Raw genomic sequence first — 18,963 nt, 5'->3', positions numbered from 1 at the left:
AATGTGGCGATCACAACTAAAGCATCTATGACAGGTGGTCATGCAGCCTCTGCTTAAAAACCTCCAAGGGAGACCATTCCACTGCTGAACAGCTCTTACTGTCAGAAAGTTCTTCCTCATGTTTAGTCAGAATCTTCTTTCTTGTAACTTGAAACATCAGATGCATTTTCATGGCTGCTGGGGTCTGGTTGTGGAGTAAGAGCTGGGAAACCCAAGTTCAAATTCTCCTTGGGCATTGGCTCAATTCACAGACATATGCTTTAGATGGTGGTTATGTATTAATGCAACAAGGAGTTCACCATTCTTCTTTGGTAGCAGCTACCTTCTAGGAGATTATGACTGAAAATTCGGGAAAACTTTCTGACAATAAGAGCTGTTCAGCAGTGGAACAGACTCCTACGAGATGTGGTGGACTTTCCTTCTTTGGAGGTTTTTAAGCAGAGGTTGGATGGCCATCTGTCATGGATGCTTCAGCTGAGATTCCTGCATTGCAGGGGGTTGGACTAGATGACCCTTGGGTCCCTTCCAACTCTAAGATTCTATGATTCTATGAATTTCCTATGTGCAGCACAGCATCACTGAGGGAGACTATATTACTTATGTATGTAGATACAGATGAACGTTTAGTTTTTGTTTTTTAATGTAAGAAAATAATTTAAGAGCCTAGAAATTTAAAAATGATGTTGCAGAGGTGTTGTAGAAAATCAGGCCTCCATCTTCTGCCACATGTTAAGGAATCATCCAGTAGATGCCAGTTACCTTAACACCTTACCTTAACCTTAGCCACTAGACTAGAAGTCTAATAATGCTGCTTGTTGGGGACAGAAATCACTGGTAGCAGTTGAAAAAGCAATTCCCCATCAAAGGTAGTACTTGTTAGACTGGGTGGTTGAGCCCTGGTCCACTCAGTTCTTTGTAGCAACAGGATTGCATGGAAGAGTTAGGAATAAGCAAAACAATCTATTTCTGATCTGCATCAGATTTGTTTAGCATTTAATCAGTTCTGTCCTGTTTCTGCATTACTCTGTGATTAAAAGCAAACAAACACTTAAATAACCATTTAAATCTGTTGCTTTTTTAAAAAAAATATTCTCGGTATACGCAATTTAAACATATTCTGAGCCAACAAACTGCACAGAAACTTGGGAAGTATAAGTGCCATTGAAATCCATGTTCCTGTCTGCACATTAGTCTATGAGGTGTGGTTCAGGTCAGTTTGTGTTGGAATTTGCAAAGACCGAATTTCTCATGCATCCCTGTAAATAGACCTTCACTTACTGTTTACCAGAATATTATTTGTAAGGGCTGGGATCTGCACTTGCTTTGGGCATGCTAAAGTGTTTGGACATATCCTGTACCATGATTGCCTTTCCCCTCTTCTCACAGAGGAATGTTATTCTACATCTCAAACTGTTTTGGAAAGTTATCAGAGTTTCAAAATAGATTTGCAAGGTGACATGGGGGATCTGCTGTTTGAAATGCAGAAACCCAAAGTGTTATTTGCTACAACTAGTTGTGTGATTATTTGGAACTTGACCATAGTTTTCAGGTAAACATCATGTTTTGGAAGAGTCACTTTCATTTTACATATAGAAAGGAATATTGATTGCAAGGAGTTAATTTTTTTTATAGCCGCTACTAATCTTCATAATTCAAGATTGGGCTTTCTCTCTCTTTCTCTCTCTCTCTCTCTCTCTCTCTCTCTCTCTCTCTCTCTCTCTCTTAATTGGGATGGTTGTTTAATGTTTCTTGAACTGGAACACATGCATCTGCAGCCATCAGAGTAACTCTGTTGGATGCCTGTCAAGAAAGAATACCATCATATAAATACTATGTACATGCTTGTGTTTCTAGGATAACTATGAAAACAATATGTAGATTATCTGACTATCATACTGTACTCGGCCGATTAGTGTTTAAGCATTAAGAGTGTCACACCCAGGAAAGAGCAAAGAGAAACAATGTTTTTAAAGAAGCATTGAGTCTTTAATAGGACAGGTCGAAAGGAGCTGTTCGAAGATTACTGCTTTAAGAAGTCTGAAATAACGCCATTCAAAGTAATGCTCAGTGCCTGCCATCCACAAGACACTCCAACTATGTTTTTAAGACAAACATGTACACACCCAAACACACACACACACACACACACACACACACACACACCAGATAGATAATGCCAGCTATTGTTTCACTTTGTTTTTTCAATAATGGGTTTTTGTGGCTGTCAGGCTAACATTGTCTACAGTCAAAAGCAAAGCAAAAATATTGCCATATCCTCCGACAGGCTTTAGGGACTTCCGTGCCTGCGCCACGGGTCCCTTAAAGCCACGGGAAGAGCGTCCCGTGGACCTGAGCTTCGTGGGTCCCAGACGTGCCGTCTCCGTTCCCGATTTACCCTCGTAAGGGGGAGAATCGGGCGAGCGGAGCGCCGGCACGGGACTGAAGAAGCGTCTGCCTGCGGAGGATCAAAGCAGCGATCCCGCCAGACTCGAGCACCCGGCACTTCCTGCATAGAGACTTCCAAAGAAACTCTGTAAGTTAAAAATTGGATCATTTTTACAAGATTTAAGAGCACTGCTTGCAGAGGAATTGTGAAAGGAAGCCTGTTCCCTTTAAACTGTTTGCGCGAGCTTGGTAGCGCTAAAAGATCAAAGCCGCGACTAACGGAAAAGTTTTGCGAACTTTTTAAAAGTTGATTAAAAGTTATTTAAAGGATGCTTAAAGACTTAAAAACAGTTGATATGGCAAAAGAAGATGCCCCTCACCCTCTGGATTAGGATTCCGGGTCAGTAGCGGGCTGTAATACATTGTTGCCATTTTTTCTTTGTTGGTGTTTCAGTGACTGTTTACCAGTGGAGACATTTGGACTTTTTTGTAACCAGTTACAAGCTACTTTGTGGACTTTGGTGGTAACACTGCAAGTTAGGAACTGTGACTGGCTTGGGCTATCTGAAAATAGACTCTTCTTGGCTTTAAGGAATTTATATTTTGGAAAATCAAAACTCTTTGCCTAAAAGTTGGACTTTCAGGACTGGTGTGGGCTCCTGGCTCAGCAGCCTCTTTGTTCTCAGGACTGAGCTGCTGGCCACCTGGTGTTTATCTTTGGGACTGTTGGCCTTCTGCTGTGAATGTCTGAGATTGTTACTACAGAAACTGGAGTGACCTTGAGATTACAGCTGCAGAGCCCACAAGGAATGGAACTTAGATCTAAAGGAACTGGCTCTGAAAAAAGAAAAGGCTCTGTTTCCCTTACTCTACAGGAACAAATGGAGAAACTAGTTGTCAGCGTTGCAGAGATTGCAGCAGGATTGAAAAGCGTGACTGATGGATTGAAGCAAACACAAGACCAAGTTTCTTCAGGAAATACAGCAGTGAATTCAGCAATAGAAAAATTACAAGCTGATATAAAAGCTGATATTAAAAATTCTACGCAGACCCTAGAAAAATCTATTGGACAAATTGAGGAGAACGTAAGGAAGAACAGAGAAGAGATTAATAGGATTGGGCAAGAGGTGGCCACCCTGAAAAAGGACTCAGAGGAAATTAAAGTGGTCAAGGAAAAATAAAAAAGGTGGAGGAAAAACTAGACAACTTAGATTTGGAACAGATAGAGAATATTGGAACACGACAGAGGTCTGTGGAAGAGTCCCTTGCGTTTCTGCAACTACATCAAAGAGAGGGCAACATCCGCCTAAGAAATCTTCCAGAAGTGGAAGGGGAAGACTTAAAAGACTACATAGTGAAGCTATTCTCAGGATTTTGGGAGATAGAAGAAATTAACGTCTCAGCGCGCATAGTGAAGGCCTTCAGATTTGGTCCAAGAGGTTCCAGAGGAAAGAAAAGTAACAAAACAGTCAGTGACTGCTTGATTGTGTGCCACGATCGACACGATAGAGATTTCTTTCTGGATTGCCATTACAGAAATAACCTGGTGGTAGAGCAGAATAAAGTAATTTTTTATAAGGACATCCCCAGATTTTTCCTCGACAAAAGAATTCCTTACAACGACTTGACAACTGAGCTTAGAAAAAGGAAAATCCCCTTCAGTTGGGAATTCCCAGAAGGCCTGGCATTCACGTTTGAAGGAAAAAAGATAAGAATAAGGTCCCTGGCGGAGAAACAGAAGTTTTTGGACAAGCACCTGGAACAATTTAAAGGCACACCACTCGACCCAGCACAATTCTACAGGTTCCCAGAGGTACTCCCACCACCGCCGGGACCACCACCAAGTCTACCAAGTCCAGGCAAGGATCCAGAGGAAGGCAAGAAAGGAGAAGCAACTGGAGGAGAAGATTAGAGAAAGGAAAATGGCGCTCAAGTTGATGACATGGAATGTCCGGGGATTGAACCAGAGACCAAAGAGACGCAGAGTGTTTTATAGCATAGAAAAGAAGAATTTGGACATAATATGTTTACAGGAAACCCACATAGTTCGGCGTCACAGAAGATTGTTACAGAACAAAAAATTAGGCCAAGAATTTATATCATCGGACAAGGTCAAGAAGAGAGGAGTAGTGATTTATGCAAAGGAGAAATATAGCCCAAGACAGCTATTTAAAGATGAAGAAGGGAGATATATCGCAATTGAAATTAACGTACAAGGCGAAAAATTTTTAATTCTGGGACTCTATGCACCAAATGATGGAAAGTCAATTTTTTACAAAAAAATCCATGACTTGCTGTTGGATTATTTGGACTATAAGGTAGTTTGCCTTGGAGACTTTAATGGGGCAGTTTCCACATTAATGGACAGATCTCAAAGAACAAAATTAACAAATGATGGGAAACTCCCAAAGACTTTTTTTGAAATGGTGGACAATTTGAATCTGTTAGATGCTTGGAGATTAAAAAACCCCACAGAAACAGAGGCAACGTACTTTAGTGAATCTCAGCAGTCATGGTCGAGGATAGACTACGTCTGGATCTCGAATGAATTGGCTCCAAAATTACAAAAAGCAGAAATCGGTCCTAAAACGCTTTCAGATCACAATCCGGTACAGGTAAACCTAAAAATGATTTCCAAGGACTCTTTTAGGTGGAGAATGGATGATGCTTTGATGAGAGATACCAAGCTAGTAGAAAGAGCGGCGAAAAAGATGAAAGAATATTTTCAAATTAATTGGAACTCAGATGTGGAGAAAAGGATTGCCTGGGATGCAAGTAAGGCGGTAATGAGAGGATTCCTCATTAGTGAAAAGGTAAAAAAGAAGAAACAACAAAGTGTAGAGATGGAGAGATTGTTGAAATTAATCAAAGAAAAGGAAAAAGAACTAAGAGGACATCCTAGATGTGTTAAAATTCAAAAAGAAATCAAATATTTGCAATCCCAATATGCCAATATTATGAATCAAGATATCGAATGGAAAGTGAAAATGATGAAACAAAGAACATTTGAATCTGCAAATAAATGCGGAAAACTACTAGCTTGGCAATTAAAGAAAAGACAAAAGGCAAATGTCATCAGCAAATTGGTAGTAAATGGAAAAAATGTAGAGAAACCGGAGGAAATCAGATGGTGTTTTCAGAGATTCTATAAACAACTGTACAAGGAGGAGAAGATAGATGACGCAGAGATAGACCGATTCCTGGAGAAGAATGGATTGCAAAAGGTCCCAGAGGAAAAACTAACAACTCTCAACCACCCAATAACGACACAAGAAATAGAAGATGCAATAAACAACATGCAACTGGGGAAGGCTCCAGGACCGGACGGATTAACAGCAAAATATTACAAGACATTGAAAGACTGGCTATCACAGCCGTTAAGAGAAACTTGCAATAGAATACTAGAAGGAGATAGGGCACCAGAGACGTGGAAAGAAGCCTTTATCACACTGATCTTAAAACCAGATACTGATAAGACTTTAATGAAAAACTATCGTCCAATATCCCTCTTGAATGTGGATTATAAAATCTTTGCAAATGTTTTGGCTACAAGGTTGAAAAGAGTGTTGAAAGATTATATACACAGAGACCAAGCAGGTTTCTTGCCAGGAAGGCAAATAAGTAATAATACGAGAATTATTGTGGACATTCTAGAAAAACTGGAGAGAGACATAAACATAGATGCAGCACTATTGTTTGTTGATGCAGAGAAAGCTTTTGACAAAGTATCTTGGACATTCATGAAAAAGAATTTGGAAAAGATGGGAGTTGGAGAAAAATTTTTAAATGGCATAAAGGCCATTTATACAGAACAAAGAGCTAAAGTTATTGTAAACAGTGTGATATCGGAGGAGATTGAAGTAGAGAAAGGAACAAGACAAGGGTGCCCTATCTCCCCTTTACTTTTTATCACGGTCCTGGAAGTCCTTCTAAATATGATTCGGAAAGATAAACAGACAAAAGGAATCAAAGTGGGAGAGAAGGAATACAAATTACGTGCCTTCGCGGATGATTTGATGCTATCCCTGCAAGAACCAGAAGGCAGTGTCCCCAGAGCCTTGGAACTAATTGAACAATTCGGACTTGTAGCTGGCTTCAAATTAAATAAGCAGAAAACCAAAGTTCTAGGTAAAAATATGAGTGCAGAACAGATCCAAAGAATTCAAGAAGCCACTGGCCTCAATTTTGTTAAATCCGTAAAATATCTAGGTATCAATCTCACAAGTAAGAACTTGAACCTGTATAGGGACAATTATGAAAAACTGTGGATGGAGATAAAAAAAGACATGGAGATTTGGACAAGACTCAAACTGTCGTTAATGGGAAGAATAGCAGTGGTTAAAATGAATGTCCTACCAAGGATGCTGTTCTTATTCCAAGCCATACCAATTTTGGATAAATTAGACTGTTTCAAAAAATGGCAAAAGGACCTATCGAAATTTATATGGCAGGGCAAAAAGCCTAGAATAAAATTTAAGATTTTAACAGACTCTAAAGACAGAGGAGGCTTTGCCCTGCCGGACTTAAGGCTTTACTTTGAAGCTGCGGCCTTTTGCTGGTTAAAGGATTGGTTTAAACTAGACAATGTTGATGTGTTGGACTTGGAGGGACACGATAATATGTTTGGTTGGCACGCATACCTTTGGTATGACAAAGCTAAAATCCACAGAACTTTTAAGTCGCATATTGTGAGAAAATCCTTATATCAGGTTTGGACTAGATACAAAGACCTGTTTGAGAGAAAGACTCCTAGATGGATCTCCCCAGTGGAGGCCAAGGCATATAAGAGACCGAACATGTCTGCAAACTGGTTAAGATATATGGACATACTGCAGCAGGAAGGGGACTCTTTAAAGCTAAAAAGCTATGATCAAGTAAAAAGCCAGGTCCCCGACTGGCTGCACTATTATCAGGTTTATGAAACATTTAAAATGGACAAAAAAATTGGTTTTCAAGTAGAAAAATCAAAACTGGAAACAGAACTGATAGAATCGAACTTTAAAAACCTTTCCAAAATGTATAATCTTTTGCTAGAGTGGCATACAAAAGATGAACTGGTTAAATCTTCAATGATAGATTGGGCAAAAGACGTCGGACATAATATCATGATGGATGACTGGGAGAGATTGTGGCAAAAAGGTATTAAATTTACTGCTTGTCATGGATTAAGAGAAAATATAATGAAAATGGTTTATAGATGGTACTTGACACCAGTTAAGATTGCTAAGATGAATACCAAAATGTCAGATGTATGTTGGAAATGTAAACATGCGAAAGGTACCTTTTTTCATATGTGGTGGTTGTGCCCAGTGGTAAGTGCCTTCTGGGACAAGATTTATAATGAGCTTAAGAAGGTAATGAAAGTTACCTTTTGTAAGAAACCAGAGGCATTTCTCCTGAGCATAACCAATGAAGAGATACCCAGTCAGGATAGAGTGTTCTTTATGTATGCCACAACAGCAGCTAGAATTTTATTGGCAAGAACATGGAAAGGTGAAGAGATACCAACGGTGGAGGAATGGCAGATGAAGATGATGGAATATATGGAACTCGCTGAACTGACCGTCAGAGTCCGAGACCAGAGGGAGGGGAAGGCGTCGCAGGAGTGGAAAAAATTCAAAGACTATTTGGTTAAATCAGTTAAACTGAATATTTGAGCAGAATTAAATAGAATGTCGGCTTTGGTAGATATGTATTAGATATGGATGGTAAGAGGAATTGTTGTTATGTGAAAGATGTATGTGTCAAAATATGTTAAGATAGGACGTTAAGATAAGATACATAGCTATTGAGATATTTGACTAAAAGAAAGCTAAGTATATTAAAATTTGGGTAAAAGTGAATTGAACAATATATAAAGCTACCTTGAAGAAGTATATGTTTTTTGAAGACAGTGGAGGGAATGGGGGAAGTCCCCAAACAGAGAAGTTAGAAACAAGAAATATATAAAGAAAGATAATGGTTAAGGTTTGTATATGTTCATTTTTATGTTTTTATTGTTGTTATTGTTTTGAATGTTGATTATGTTTATTGTTGATTAGGTTTAATGTTTATTGTGTTTTTATTGATGTTTATGTTATGTGTTGTTTTTGTATTTTGTTCTCCTTTTTTTATTGGAAAATAATAAAATCTTATAAAAAAAAAAAAAAAAAAAATATTGCCATATCCTGAATAAATACGTAAATAAAAAACAGTGATTTGCCTTTGGTCGTTGTGCAGGACCATACTCCAAAATGTGCTGCCTAAAATGTAAACAGATAAAAATCTCAAATGAGTACCAAATCTTGCAGTTATTTCTGTTTCAAAGTTTAATTAAGTCAGGGGAACAAGCTGGTTGCTAACAGAGCATCAGGAGCTATAGTGAGATATGACCGTTTCTAGCGTGTTGGATTCTTGGACAATAATGGGGTGCTAATTTTGAAAGCCTACACCACTGTCCCAAAAAAGATGTTGTAGAAAATCAGGCCTCCAGCGGTCCTGGCAGAGCCCAGACTGACCCTTGCAAATGAAAATAATCAAAAGTAATTAGAAGCGTGCTGGATTACTCCTCGGAGATCTGAGCGAGAGAATAAACATGCCGGAGCCCTTCGAGCCACTGCAAAGGGCCCATGTCTGAGCTGTTAGGTGCCCTGACCTTGTCCACATAAAGATGTGATTTATGAAGTGCAGGGCACAGCAGCAGGGGCTTCTGTCTTCTCCAGAAGAACCAAATTACTGAGGTGGAGATTAACATGCTTTCAGTTGGGCCCATTTCCAGACCAAGGGAGATTTTTTATTCAGAAAGAAAGAAAGAAAGAGAGAGAGAAAGATCCCTTTAATTTCCTCTCTTCTCTCTCTCTGTCTTTGGTGCTGTATGCAAAAAGAAGCCGCTAAGGTTTTGTTAGTTAGGAGAGAGTTCATTAAAAAGAATGGTTTGGATATATAAATATGTCTAAATATGAATTAGACAAATGCAGGTTTTTGCACTCCTTGTTAGGCATCGTATTGGCAGGGGGTTGCCTCATCTAAAACTAGCTTTGCATCTTTCTAAGTTAATATAAGTACAAGTTTGCTAAAATCTTATCTGGGCACTGGTTTCAGAAAGGGTCTGCTACTAACTTTTAAAGTGAATTAGTTCACAGTCAAACCAGTGAGCTGCCTTCTTTTCTTTCCAACTTGGAATCTAGCTTTACTGAAAAAATAGTGGTGAGATTTTAAGGTGAGCTTGTTATCCAACGACTATGGTATTTAAAGAAGAAATAACTCTGCTACCAGCTACTTGTCTGAATTCCAGCCCCCCCCCCCCTTCCCCTTTCAGCGCTGTCCGCTTGCAGAGCGGCTGTCCTCCCCAGGAAGCCTATTAAAAGTGGACAGTGCAGTTATTTCATCTGGCTTTGCCTGGGCTGCTTTTCTTTTTGCTTTAATGATGTGCTGGAATGCACCATACCCATAGGGTCTCCATTAGAGGAACTTTTACTTCGGGGACAGCCATGAAGTTTAAAGGCTTAAAAGAGGCATCAGTTTACATTCTGGTGGGAATAGCTAGCAGACTGCAGTACTTATGCCTTACTGCCACTACTATTACAGAGGCTTATTTAAAATAAACAATTGCTAAAAAAAAACAAAAAACTGGGATGTACATCCAGTGGCTTTTCTGGGAAAATTTGGAACTCTGAACACATCATGGAGGTGTCTGATAAAGACAAATCCAAGGATGCATTTGGATGTTTTTCAAGCAGTGAGAAAACTGAGCAACATGGAACATACTCTGAACAAATGAGCTCTTTTTCTGGGAAGCATCCCATGCTTCAAGTTATTTGCAAATGTACCGGTACTTACCTGAAAATGAGGGAAGCTCCTCTGTCAAGTGTTCCTTTTGACCACTAAGGGAAAGAAATTGCATTAGGAACAAGTTGCCCTCTCTTCACCTATAATCATGTATTGCAATTGTAATGTTATGGATAATAATAATAATAATTATTATTATTATTATTATTATTTATTTATTTATTTATTTATTTATTTATTTATTTATATCCCGCCCATCTGGCTGAGTTTCCACAAATAAAGTTGCCTACAGTTTGTCTCTTGCCTCTGCCATGAACTTACCACAACTACTCAACCTACAATACAGGAATAATAATACTGACCTATTTACTTAGGTGTTTAGTGTAAGAATTACAACAAAAGAAGGCGGTCTTGGCCCTGTATACCTGAAGGAGTGTCTCCACACCCATTGTTCAGCCCAGACACTGAGGTTCAGTACCAAGGGCCTTCTAGTGGTCCCCTCACTGTGAGCCGTGAAGCTAGAGGGAACCAGGTAGAGGGCCTTCTCAGTAGTGGCACCCACCCTGTGGAATGCCCTCCCATCAGATGTCAAAGGGTTAGACAATTATATGACTTCCCACAGATATCTGAACGCAGCCCTGTATCAGGAAGCTTTTAAAACCTGATGTTTTGTTATGTTCTTTTATACTCTGTTGGAAGCCGCCCTGAGTGACTGGGGCAACCCAGTCAGATGGGCAGTGACAAGTAATAAATTGTTGTTGTTGTTATAACATGTGTAGAGCATTTTGAGCTATCTGAATCATAATATAAATGTTAGATATCATGCAAACTATTAACTATAGAGACTGATATGGGAGAGACATGTAGGTGGGGCAGATGAAGGTGTCCAGTTTTGCTGCTACAGGTGCACCATGACATTTATTCTCTCTATGTTCCTCCCAGCGGTCATTCCTCCTCTGGGATACAATAATTGTATCCTCTGGGATACAGTTAAGGGAAAAACAAAGAGAGGAAAGGAGGGAGAGATAATGATAACAAAGGATAAATGTGAGAAAATATAGTATTGCTGATAACATCTGAACAACGAGTCTTTTATAGATCTTTAATAGCTATGTCACCAACACATCTTTGATGTAAAACATTTCATAGCGTGAAGAGCCAAGGTGATTTGTGAATTTCTTTCCTCTAAGGCAGACCAGTGTGAATACATACAGAAGAGGGCTTAGGTTACATGGGAGTGGTTTGCCTATAGCACTTGATGGTTCATAGCTGAAGTGAGTTTTGCAGATTGAGTTGCTTAGTTCAAACTGAATATAAAATCAAAAATCAAAAAATCCTTCCAGTAGCACATTAGAGACCAACTAAGTTTGTTCTTGGTATGAGCTTTTGTGTGCATGCACACTTGAAGAAGTGTGCATACACAGTTGAAGAAGTGTGCATACACACGAAAGCTCATACCAAGAAAAAACTTAGTTGGTCTCTAAGGTGCTACTATCTGGTGTCACGAAGAGTCGGACACGACTGAACGACTGAACAACAACAAAGGTGCTACTGGAAGGATTTTTTGATTTTTGATTTTATATTTTGTTTTGACTATGGCAGACCAACACGGCTACCTACCTGTAATTAGTTCAAACTGCTCATTCTCTTACCTGCTGATAGGAGTAATTCAGACATTGCCAGGTGCTCATGCCTCATGGCTTCTGCCATGCCACTGCTGCTAACATTTGCATCCAGGAGTGAGGCCAAGTGCAGAATCCATGATCAACAAGCCTAATAATGATGGTAAACTTGCAACTGCGGCCCTAAGCATTATTGGCAGCAGCAGTATGCAGTAAGCCCTGAGGTTTGGAGTGGCATAGCTGGCATTGGAGGGGAGATGGTCTGTGTGAGCATGCTGAATCACATGTAAAGAATGAATGTTAAAGCTGCTACAAAGAGGGCAAGGGCTGCAGTGTTTGAATCAGTATGTATGTAATGCTTGTAAGCTGCCTTGAGCATGGTTTGAACTGTGGAAAGGCGACAAACAAATAAAATTATGTATGCACGTATGATTAAAAAGGATAAAACCTCCATGTTCCATCCAGTGATCTTTGGAGGAAGGCTGGGATCCACATGCAATTAATAATAAAGTAGCATTCATGTTGCTCCTTCTTTTGTGACGGTTGTAAAATTCTTAACTAAGTGCTAATGTGTATTACGGCATAAATCCTATGGAAACATAGTTGGGAATAAGCCCCGCTGAACACAATGGGATTTCCTTCTGAGTGAACCTTCATAGAATTTATGCTGTTAGCATTGTAAGGCTCTTCCTGCACCCTTCATTGCTAGTGGATTTAGCTAATTGCTGTGGAGGATGGTCATGTGCATTACATCACTTACTTAAAAATGTGTTAAGCCACACCTGCTGCATTTGAAGGTCCTCCTGATCGTTCTGCTGAGTGCGCTTCTGAACCTCTGCCCCAAAGTCCTGCCCTGACTCATTATTGCCACCACTCTTGCACAGCAGGAAATAGAGGGGGGGGGCGCTTTGGCAGGCCAATCCAGGGCTAACTCAATTCTGATATCTGCAGGACAGTAACTAGCACTTCTCTGTTGTGCAGTTTTCTGTGCACTATCATGATGGATGTAACATGCTGGTTGTACACACTCAGGCACTGAATGTCAAACTGGTATGTGCTTTTTTCTGTCAGTGTACCCACAACCCAACAAAAATAGAATAAGGTTCTATACACTAACCATTGACAGTGTTCAGACCAGTGCTCTTTTTTTTTTCTTTTCCAAATGCTGGCTCCCTCGGCCTGAAGCAAGATGAGTGCTGCAACCCAGTCACCTCTGACTGAACTTAACCGTCCAGGGGTCCTTTACCTTTTACCTTTACCTTACATTCTTCTTATAAATCTATCAGGTACGGACACATTCAGCCTCATGTGAAAATGCTGAAGGCTAAAATCCTGAATATATTTACTTTACTTGGAAGTAGGCCCCAATCAATGAGACTTTATTTGTATAAACTTGGTTAGGGTCATGCTGCAAAAGGCGATAATGGCTAAATGGCTGCTTATATTTATCTAGAAGTAAGTCCTCTTGACATCACAGCTCCCCAAGTTGTATGGTGGTTGTATTTGCCACATGGTGAATGTGGTGGGTGCTCCTACCTTGGAGGTTTGTAAGCAGAGGTTGGAGGGCCATCTACCATGTATGATTTAGTTGAGATTTCTGCATTGCAGGGGGTTGGACTAGATGACCCTTGGGGTCCCTTCCAACTCTTCAATTCTATGAATATACCTTAGGTGAACTGCGCAACTAAAATGCACTATATCAGAGAAGGTGAAGGAGGAGAGTCTCCCAAAGAGAAATGCAATAACCCTGGTCTTTCCGTCCTTGCGTTGCATTGGCATGATAATAATATCCTGCCTTGCAAGGGCCAACCGTGGGGCTAAAATGCCGCTGAGGAGGAAGGATGGGGCAGAAATGTAAGAACGCCAAGTACATTGCGAAGTTCCTTTGGGGTGGAATCTGCATCCTACTGAAAGCAGTGGCAGAGCTCCCATTGCTTTGAGTGGCTCTCGATTGCACCCTTGGGGAGCAGCACTCAGCCGATACCTTCCACTCTCAGCAGCAGCCAGCCACCGCCTTGGCTCCAGTGCCTGGATGAAAAGTACCTGCAAGCTACGAGCCCGACACGGCTCGTGTTGCTTTAACACCAGCACGCGACGCCATCTACTGGTCAGGAGCCGCAAGTTCCATGTTTCCCTCCTTCCAAACCAGGGAAAATAAATAATAATACATTGGGCTGTGTGGGTATGTGTATAAAACGTCCATCCTTTCTATGAAATCATTATTTAGCCAGAGCCTGTTTCTAACCCTCCCCTGACCCCCACCCCCGCTTCTGTGTGTTTTATTCCCCGACGTTTCCTCCTTTTCGCAGCTCGTTTGTTCAAAGGGAGAATGAAGGTGCGCGCTGCGTGGGATCGGTGGTGTTGGAACGGAAGCTTCCTCCTATCAGGACCTGTGATCAGGCCTATGTGGGCTCGAGCAATCAGTTTCCCAGATTACTTGTATTTAATACACAATGCATCATAAAACAAATCCCTCATCCTGACAGGAAGAAAATAGAACAGCTCATAGCTCGAGCTGCTCCAATTTATGGCTAAATTTGAAAAAAAAGAAAAAGGAAAAAGGAAGAAAAGAGAATGAGGAGGCACCAAGAATGGCACCAAATTGAGCGAAGGCAGGAAATCAATAAGGACAGCAAAATCGGGACCTGGGGAGACTCCCGAGCTTAACCTTCCCGTGAAAGAACCTTGGGACGTATCTTCTGTGACAAGATGTTATTTACAAAGCGTTTGGTTTTGCCCAACTGCTGGGCGTAAGGGTTTTCCTCCTCTTCCCCCTCCCCTCCTGGAACAATAGCCATTATCTGGAATAACAGTTCAATGTCACAGATAACAGGCCTCGGAGACGAATTAATCATCATCTTTTGTCACTTTCTCCTCCGGCCCCCGATGGCCCCGCCCTCCATTCTCCTAATTTATAAAATGAGAATTAGATTTGCACTTAAAAAAAAAAAGTTGAGTGGCACCGGGAGGCGAAGTGCGGGGTTTCCTCCCCGATGTTTGTACATGTTCGCATTTACGAGACGTTAGCTGTGTATCCACAGCTCATGAGAAGAGAAGACTCCCTAGAAAAGACCCTGATGTTGGGAAAGATGGAGGGCACAAGGAGAAGGGGACGACAGGGGATGAGATGGTTGGACAGTGTTCTCGAAGCTACTAACATGAGTTTGGCCAAACTGCGGGAGGCAGTGGAAGACAGGAGTGCCTGGTCCATGGGGTCACGAAGAGTCGGACACGACTGAACGACTGAACAACAACAGCTGTGTATCCAAGCGCCACACACCCCTGTGAGCCGTGCCTGCTCCCCCTCTTCATTAATCAGGCTCCGTCTTGCGCGTTTATGTACGTGTGTATGTGGCAGACGCGCATCGCGGCTCCTGTTCATCGCAATGCTTCTGAATCTGCATCAAACCCACAGCTGAAGTTAAACTCGCTGAGAATCTGCTGACTTGGGTCCGCGACTTTGCTCTGTTTAAACAGCTTTGCTGTTCCAATATGTTTCAAATACAGAAGCCAAGACAATATCAGAGGGAGAGAGAAAATTATTAATCCTGCAGCTAACTCCCTCGCCCTTTCATTCACCCAATTTTGTTTAAAAACAATGGACGCAGTCCTTGATGTGCTACATCCCCCCGCTCTCTGCAAAACGTATATTTACAATTACTATGGTCGTGGTGTGATATGTAGGAAAGTCTCACAAGGAGCCAAAATACATCTTGACTATTTGCTTTCTAGGTTTTCATGGGAGAAAGCTTTTAACTTCAGAGCTGTTTAGAAACCTGTACCAGAAATCTACCAACGAAGTCTCAAAATTAGCTCCCTCCAGCCACACTACTAATTTCTCCCTTGTAAAATAAAGTGTCTTGTGAAGCACAGAAAACGGTGGTGAGATGGGGGAAAGCCGTTTGTTGAGGACTGCGTAAAGGTGGCAAATGTAGAATTTTATTAACCTCTCTTCTGCTTTAGGGGAGGTGGGGATGAATTTATTTATCTGTTTATATATCAATCACACCCTTAGAGCCATTGGACCAACCAGTTTCGCTTTTCTAAGTAAACAAACAAACCCACTTATTAACATACTGAACTTCAACTCATTTCGTTATTGCTACCGATACTAATTTGCAAAAAAAAAAAGCTGCTGATTTGTGTAAAACTCTCCCTAAATAAACATTCGCAGAGAAAGTGCCGCGTTAAGGGAGTTGCACTTTCTCTGAATACACCAGAAACAAAAAAACGAGGTGGTGATGGGGTTTCTTTTCCCCCTTTCCCCCTTCCCTGCGAAAGAAAAAGGAGGGTGGAGAGGAGTAAAAAAAAAAGGGGGGGGGGGACTCCTCCCGTCCAAGATCTCCCCATTGGCCGGTGATTACATGGATGAAACTGACATGTTTAAAGGGGACGGGCGCATCCGTAATCAGTCTGCCTGGCTAGGACTTCTGTCTGGGCGACCTTCTTGTGACCTCTCTCGCCAGAGGAGGCTGCTGTCACTTTAAAAATTTACTGAAAGAGGAGCCTCTGTCTGGCTTCCGATCGGCGAAGAGGTGGGGAGGGGGGGGGGAGATACCTCTCTTCTCCTCTCCCCCCCCCCACCCTCTTCCTCACTGGCCGGAGAGGGCGCCTTCTCTCATTAAAGAGACAGCTCATGAAAGAGAACCTCCTGTCGGCTGAGGGTTGCAAGAAGGGATCTGGGGAGGTAGTTTTTTTTTGTTTTGTTTAAAATTAATTTTTTTTTAAGCGCGGGGGGGGGGGTCCTTTCCAAAGAGAGTCTGCGATTGGAAAAGAACCTCTTAGGTCTGAAGAGGTGTGCAGTGTTGGGAGGGGAACCTCGCTCTTCTCCCCTTCTTGCCCCCCCCCCTTACACACACACTCGCTCAAACCCTTTTCTCTCCTCCCTTGTGATCAAGCGGCAGAGAAGTGAAAAGGAAGTTATTTTCTCGCTCTTTCTCTCCCTCCCTCTCTTCCCTCCGCCTCCCCCCCCCATAACTTTCTTGACGCAACACACACACTCACACACGCCCTGCAAGCCCCGAGCAGCCGGAGGGCAAGGGAGGCGATGGGAAGAAATTAACACGCCAAGCTCCGAATCAATGGGGACAATTAAAGCAATCGGCGCGCGTCTTCTGGCCCCCGCCCCGCCGCCGCATCACCGCCGCTTCCAACCACCACCACCAGCTCCCTTCCTCGCCTCTTTCCCATTGAAAATCACACACACATACACACACCCGACCCCTCAATAACGACCCCCCACCACCACCGCGCCCCCTCAAGGACCCGGAGAAGCTTTCAGGCGAGGAGAAGGGAAAAAAGTTTTCTCCCCCCCCCCCCGCAACAAATGCCGGAGAAGGAAATCGGACGCTGCAGGAGGCAAGTCAGGAAGCTGCGCCTGCGGGACTCCACCGGGTTGTAGAGGCGACACTCTTCTTTGGAGAGCAGCGGCGGCGGCGGCGGCGAAAGAGCGCGGGGCGTGTGGGGGGTGTGCGTGTGCAAGCAAAGGCAGGGGGGGCGGATCTCCTCTTGAGATGTTGCTGGCAGCTGCCTGAAGGATTGATTGCCTCTGCTGTTATTATTTCATTATTATTTTGCAATACGCCGCCCTTCTTTTTTTCCTCCCCTCTCCCACTGAAAGGAAGGGGTTTTGGGAAGCAGCGGACCTAGTGATCTGAGCTGGGCCAAGGTAAGAGGAGCCGTTGCCAGACGATCGCTCAAGCCAGCTAGTCATAACAACAACAACAAAAAGTGTGTTTCCATGTGGCCCGGGCACTTTCCCCCTCGCCTCTCTTTCTCCCTCCCTCGCTCCTTCCCTCCCTCGGTGGCGCGCTCTCGCTCGCTTGCTCGCTCTTTCCTGGGTTCCTTCTTCAGCCCCCTTTGCAGATTTCACTTGCAAAGAAAACAAAAACAAACCTTAAACTGCGATCTTTCTCTGGCTCCCCACCTTCCCCGCGCGCTCAGTGGCTCTCACCTCTCTCTGGCTAGCCTCTGTCTCTGGGGCAGAGGGACGGGGCGGGGGCAGTGCGAGATGCGTGTCCGGGATGGGTGGTGGGTATGCCTGTCTGGCTGTCCCAGGTAAGATGTAGCTGACCCAGATCGAGGTACTTGCCAAGCAAGCCCGGGGAGATTTGGCCTCAGGTAAAGGTTACTTTAGCCATACTGTATTGCTGTAGTAGTCGCGGGGTGCGGAGAGTGAAAGTGCAGGCAATGGCATCTGCAATTGCAGGTTTGTTATATCACCGTTACTGCAGTTATTTCAGAAGTAAATAAATTAAAAGTAAAACGAGAATAAATGGTACGTGACTCTTGGAGCGTTTGTTGCATTTTCAAGAGGTTTTACGTGTTGCTTTTAAGGATATTTGAGGAGGGGTCATGTCGCAACCATACCTCTGCTTTACTTAATCTTCCAGACAGAGCGAGGGGTTATATATATTTTTCCTTTTAAAAATAACCAACAGGAGTTAAGCTTAGAATATTCCACGAATAGGCAAGTCACTCACTTGACATCAGATCGGGTAAGGAAGGAGGCAAGCAGGGGAAGCGAGCGATGTTAAGCGCAATAAGTTTTATGTCTCTACCGAAAGTGCACCAAAAATGTTCAAACACAACGGCTGAAAGGAGGGAAAAAAGAGAAACAAACTTAAAATCCTGGACTTGAACTTTACACTTCAATGGCTGAATTGGTGACAGTTGGAGTTGAAAGGAAGTCAACACGAAAACGAATTATATATAAAGGAATTAGGTATGGAACTGGGAAGCTTTTCCTTCTTCCTCTCCACGTGCCTCCCCCCCCCCCTCTCTCCTCGCCACATTTCCCGGAGCTCTCTTGATTAATTTGCCTTCTGAACTTTGTGCGGAGATCTGAACCGTTGGATCGCTTAATAAATTTGTGGGAAGAGAGTCAGAGGGTTTGCGTGTAGAGGGAAACAAGGGCTTGGAAACAAGGCTCATCTTCTTCCCATAACCTTTTATTTTTCCTCTGCCTTGAAAGGGGCCCGAATCAAAGAACACTGGCCCTTGCAATCAAGCGTCTGCTTCTGCTTCTTTGCTTTCTGCCAGATCTCAGTGCCATTTATTTTAACCGAGGACACCATAAAGAATCCGCTTTGGAAACAAGTGTTTGTCAATTGCACACCACCACTGAAAGGGCTGGTTTTTATTTTGTTTGTTTTGTTTTCTTCCCGACCCAATTGGAGGCTCAGGTGAT

At 42.6% G+C, this 18,963-nt stretch overlaps 1 protein-coding gene and 1 long non-coding RNA gene across 19 annotated transcripts in view; one reads left to right on the top strand and one right to left on the bottom strand.

Moving 5' to 3' along the window:
• Positions 1 to 18,963, top strand: part of MECOM (MDS1 and EVI1 complex locus) — a 259,851-nt gene that overhangs the window by 164,952 nt on the left and 75,936 nt on the right. The window contains exon 1 of one of the 18 annotated variants that reach the window (XM_033150608.1): positions 16,364 to 16,461. The exons of 14 other annotated variants lie outside the window; for them this stretch is intronic. In XM_033150608.1, the coding sequence (XP_033006499.1) occupies positions 16,411 to 16,461 (51 nt within the window). In that variant the 5' untranslated portion in view covers positions 16,364 to 16,410. Of the gene's footprint in view, positions 1 to 16,363; positions 16,462 to 17,084; positions 17,133 to 17,242; positions 17,443 to 17,806; positions 17,832 to 18,963 lie in introns of those variants that run through there. 3 more of the 18 variants (XM_033150612.1, XM_033150610.1, XM_033150609.1) reach the window with 3 other exon arrangements.
• Positions 1,697 to 10,245, bottom strand: LOC117047450. Its single transcript, XR_004426684.1, has 2 exons — positions 10,204 to 10,245; positions 1,697 to 1,800 (listed from the first exon to the last, which is right to left on the bottom strand). It is a non-coding gene; the product is annotated as an uncharacterized LOC117047450 (long non-coding RNA).

The sequence above is a fragment of the Lacerta agilis genome, chromosome 5 (genome assembly GCF_009819535.1).
Source record: "Lacerta agilis isolate rLacAgi1 chromosome 5, rLacAgi1.pri, whole genome shotgun sequence".
In the NCBI taxonomy this organism is placed as follows: domain Eukaryota; kingdom Metazoa; phylum Chordata; class Lepidosauria; order Squamata; family Lacertidae; genus Lacerta; species Lacerta agilis.
Note: the sequence above shows the minus strand (reverse complement) of the source record. Positions and strands in the feature narration are given on the sequence as shown.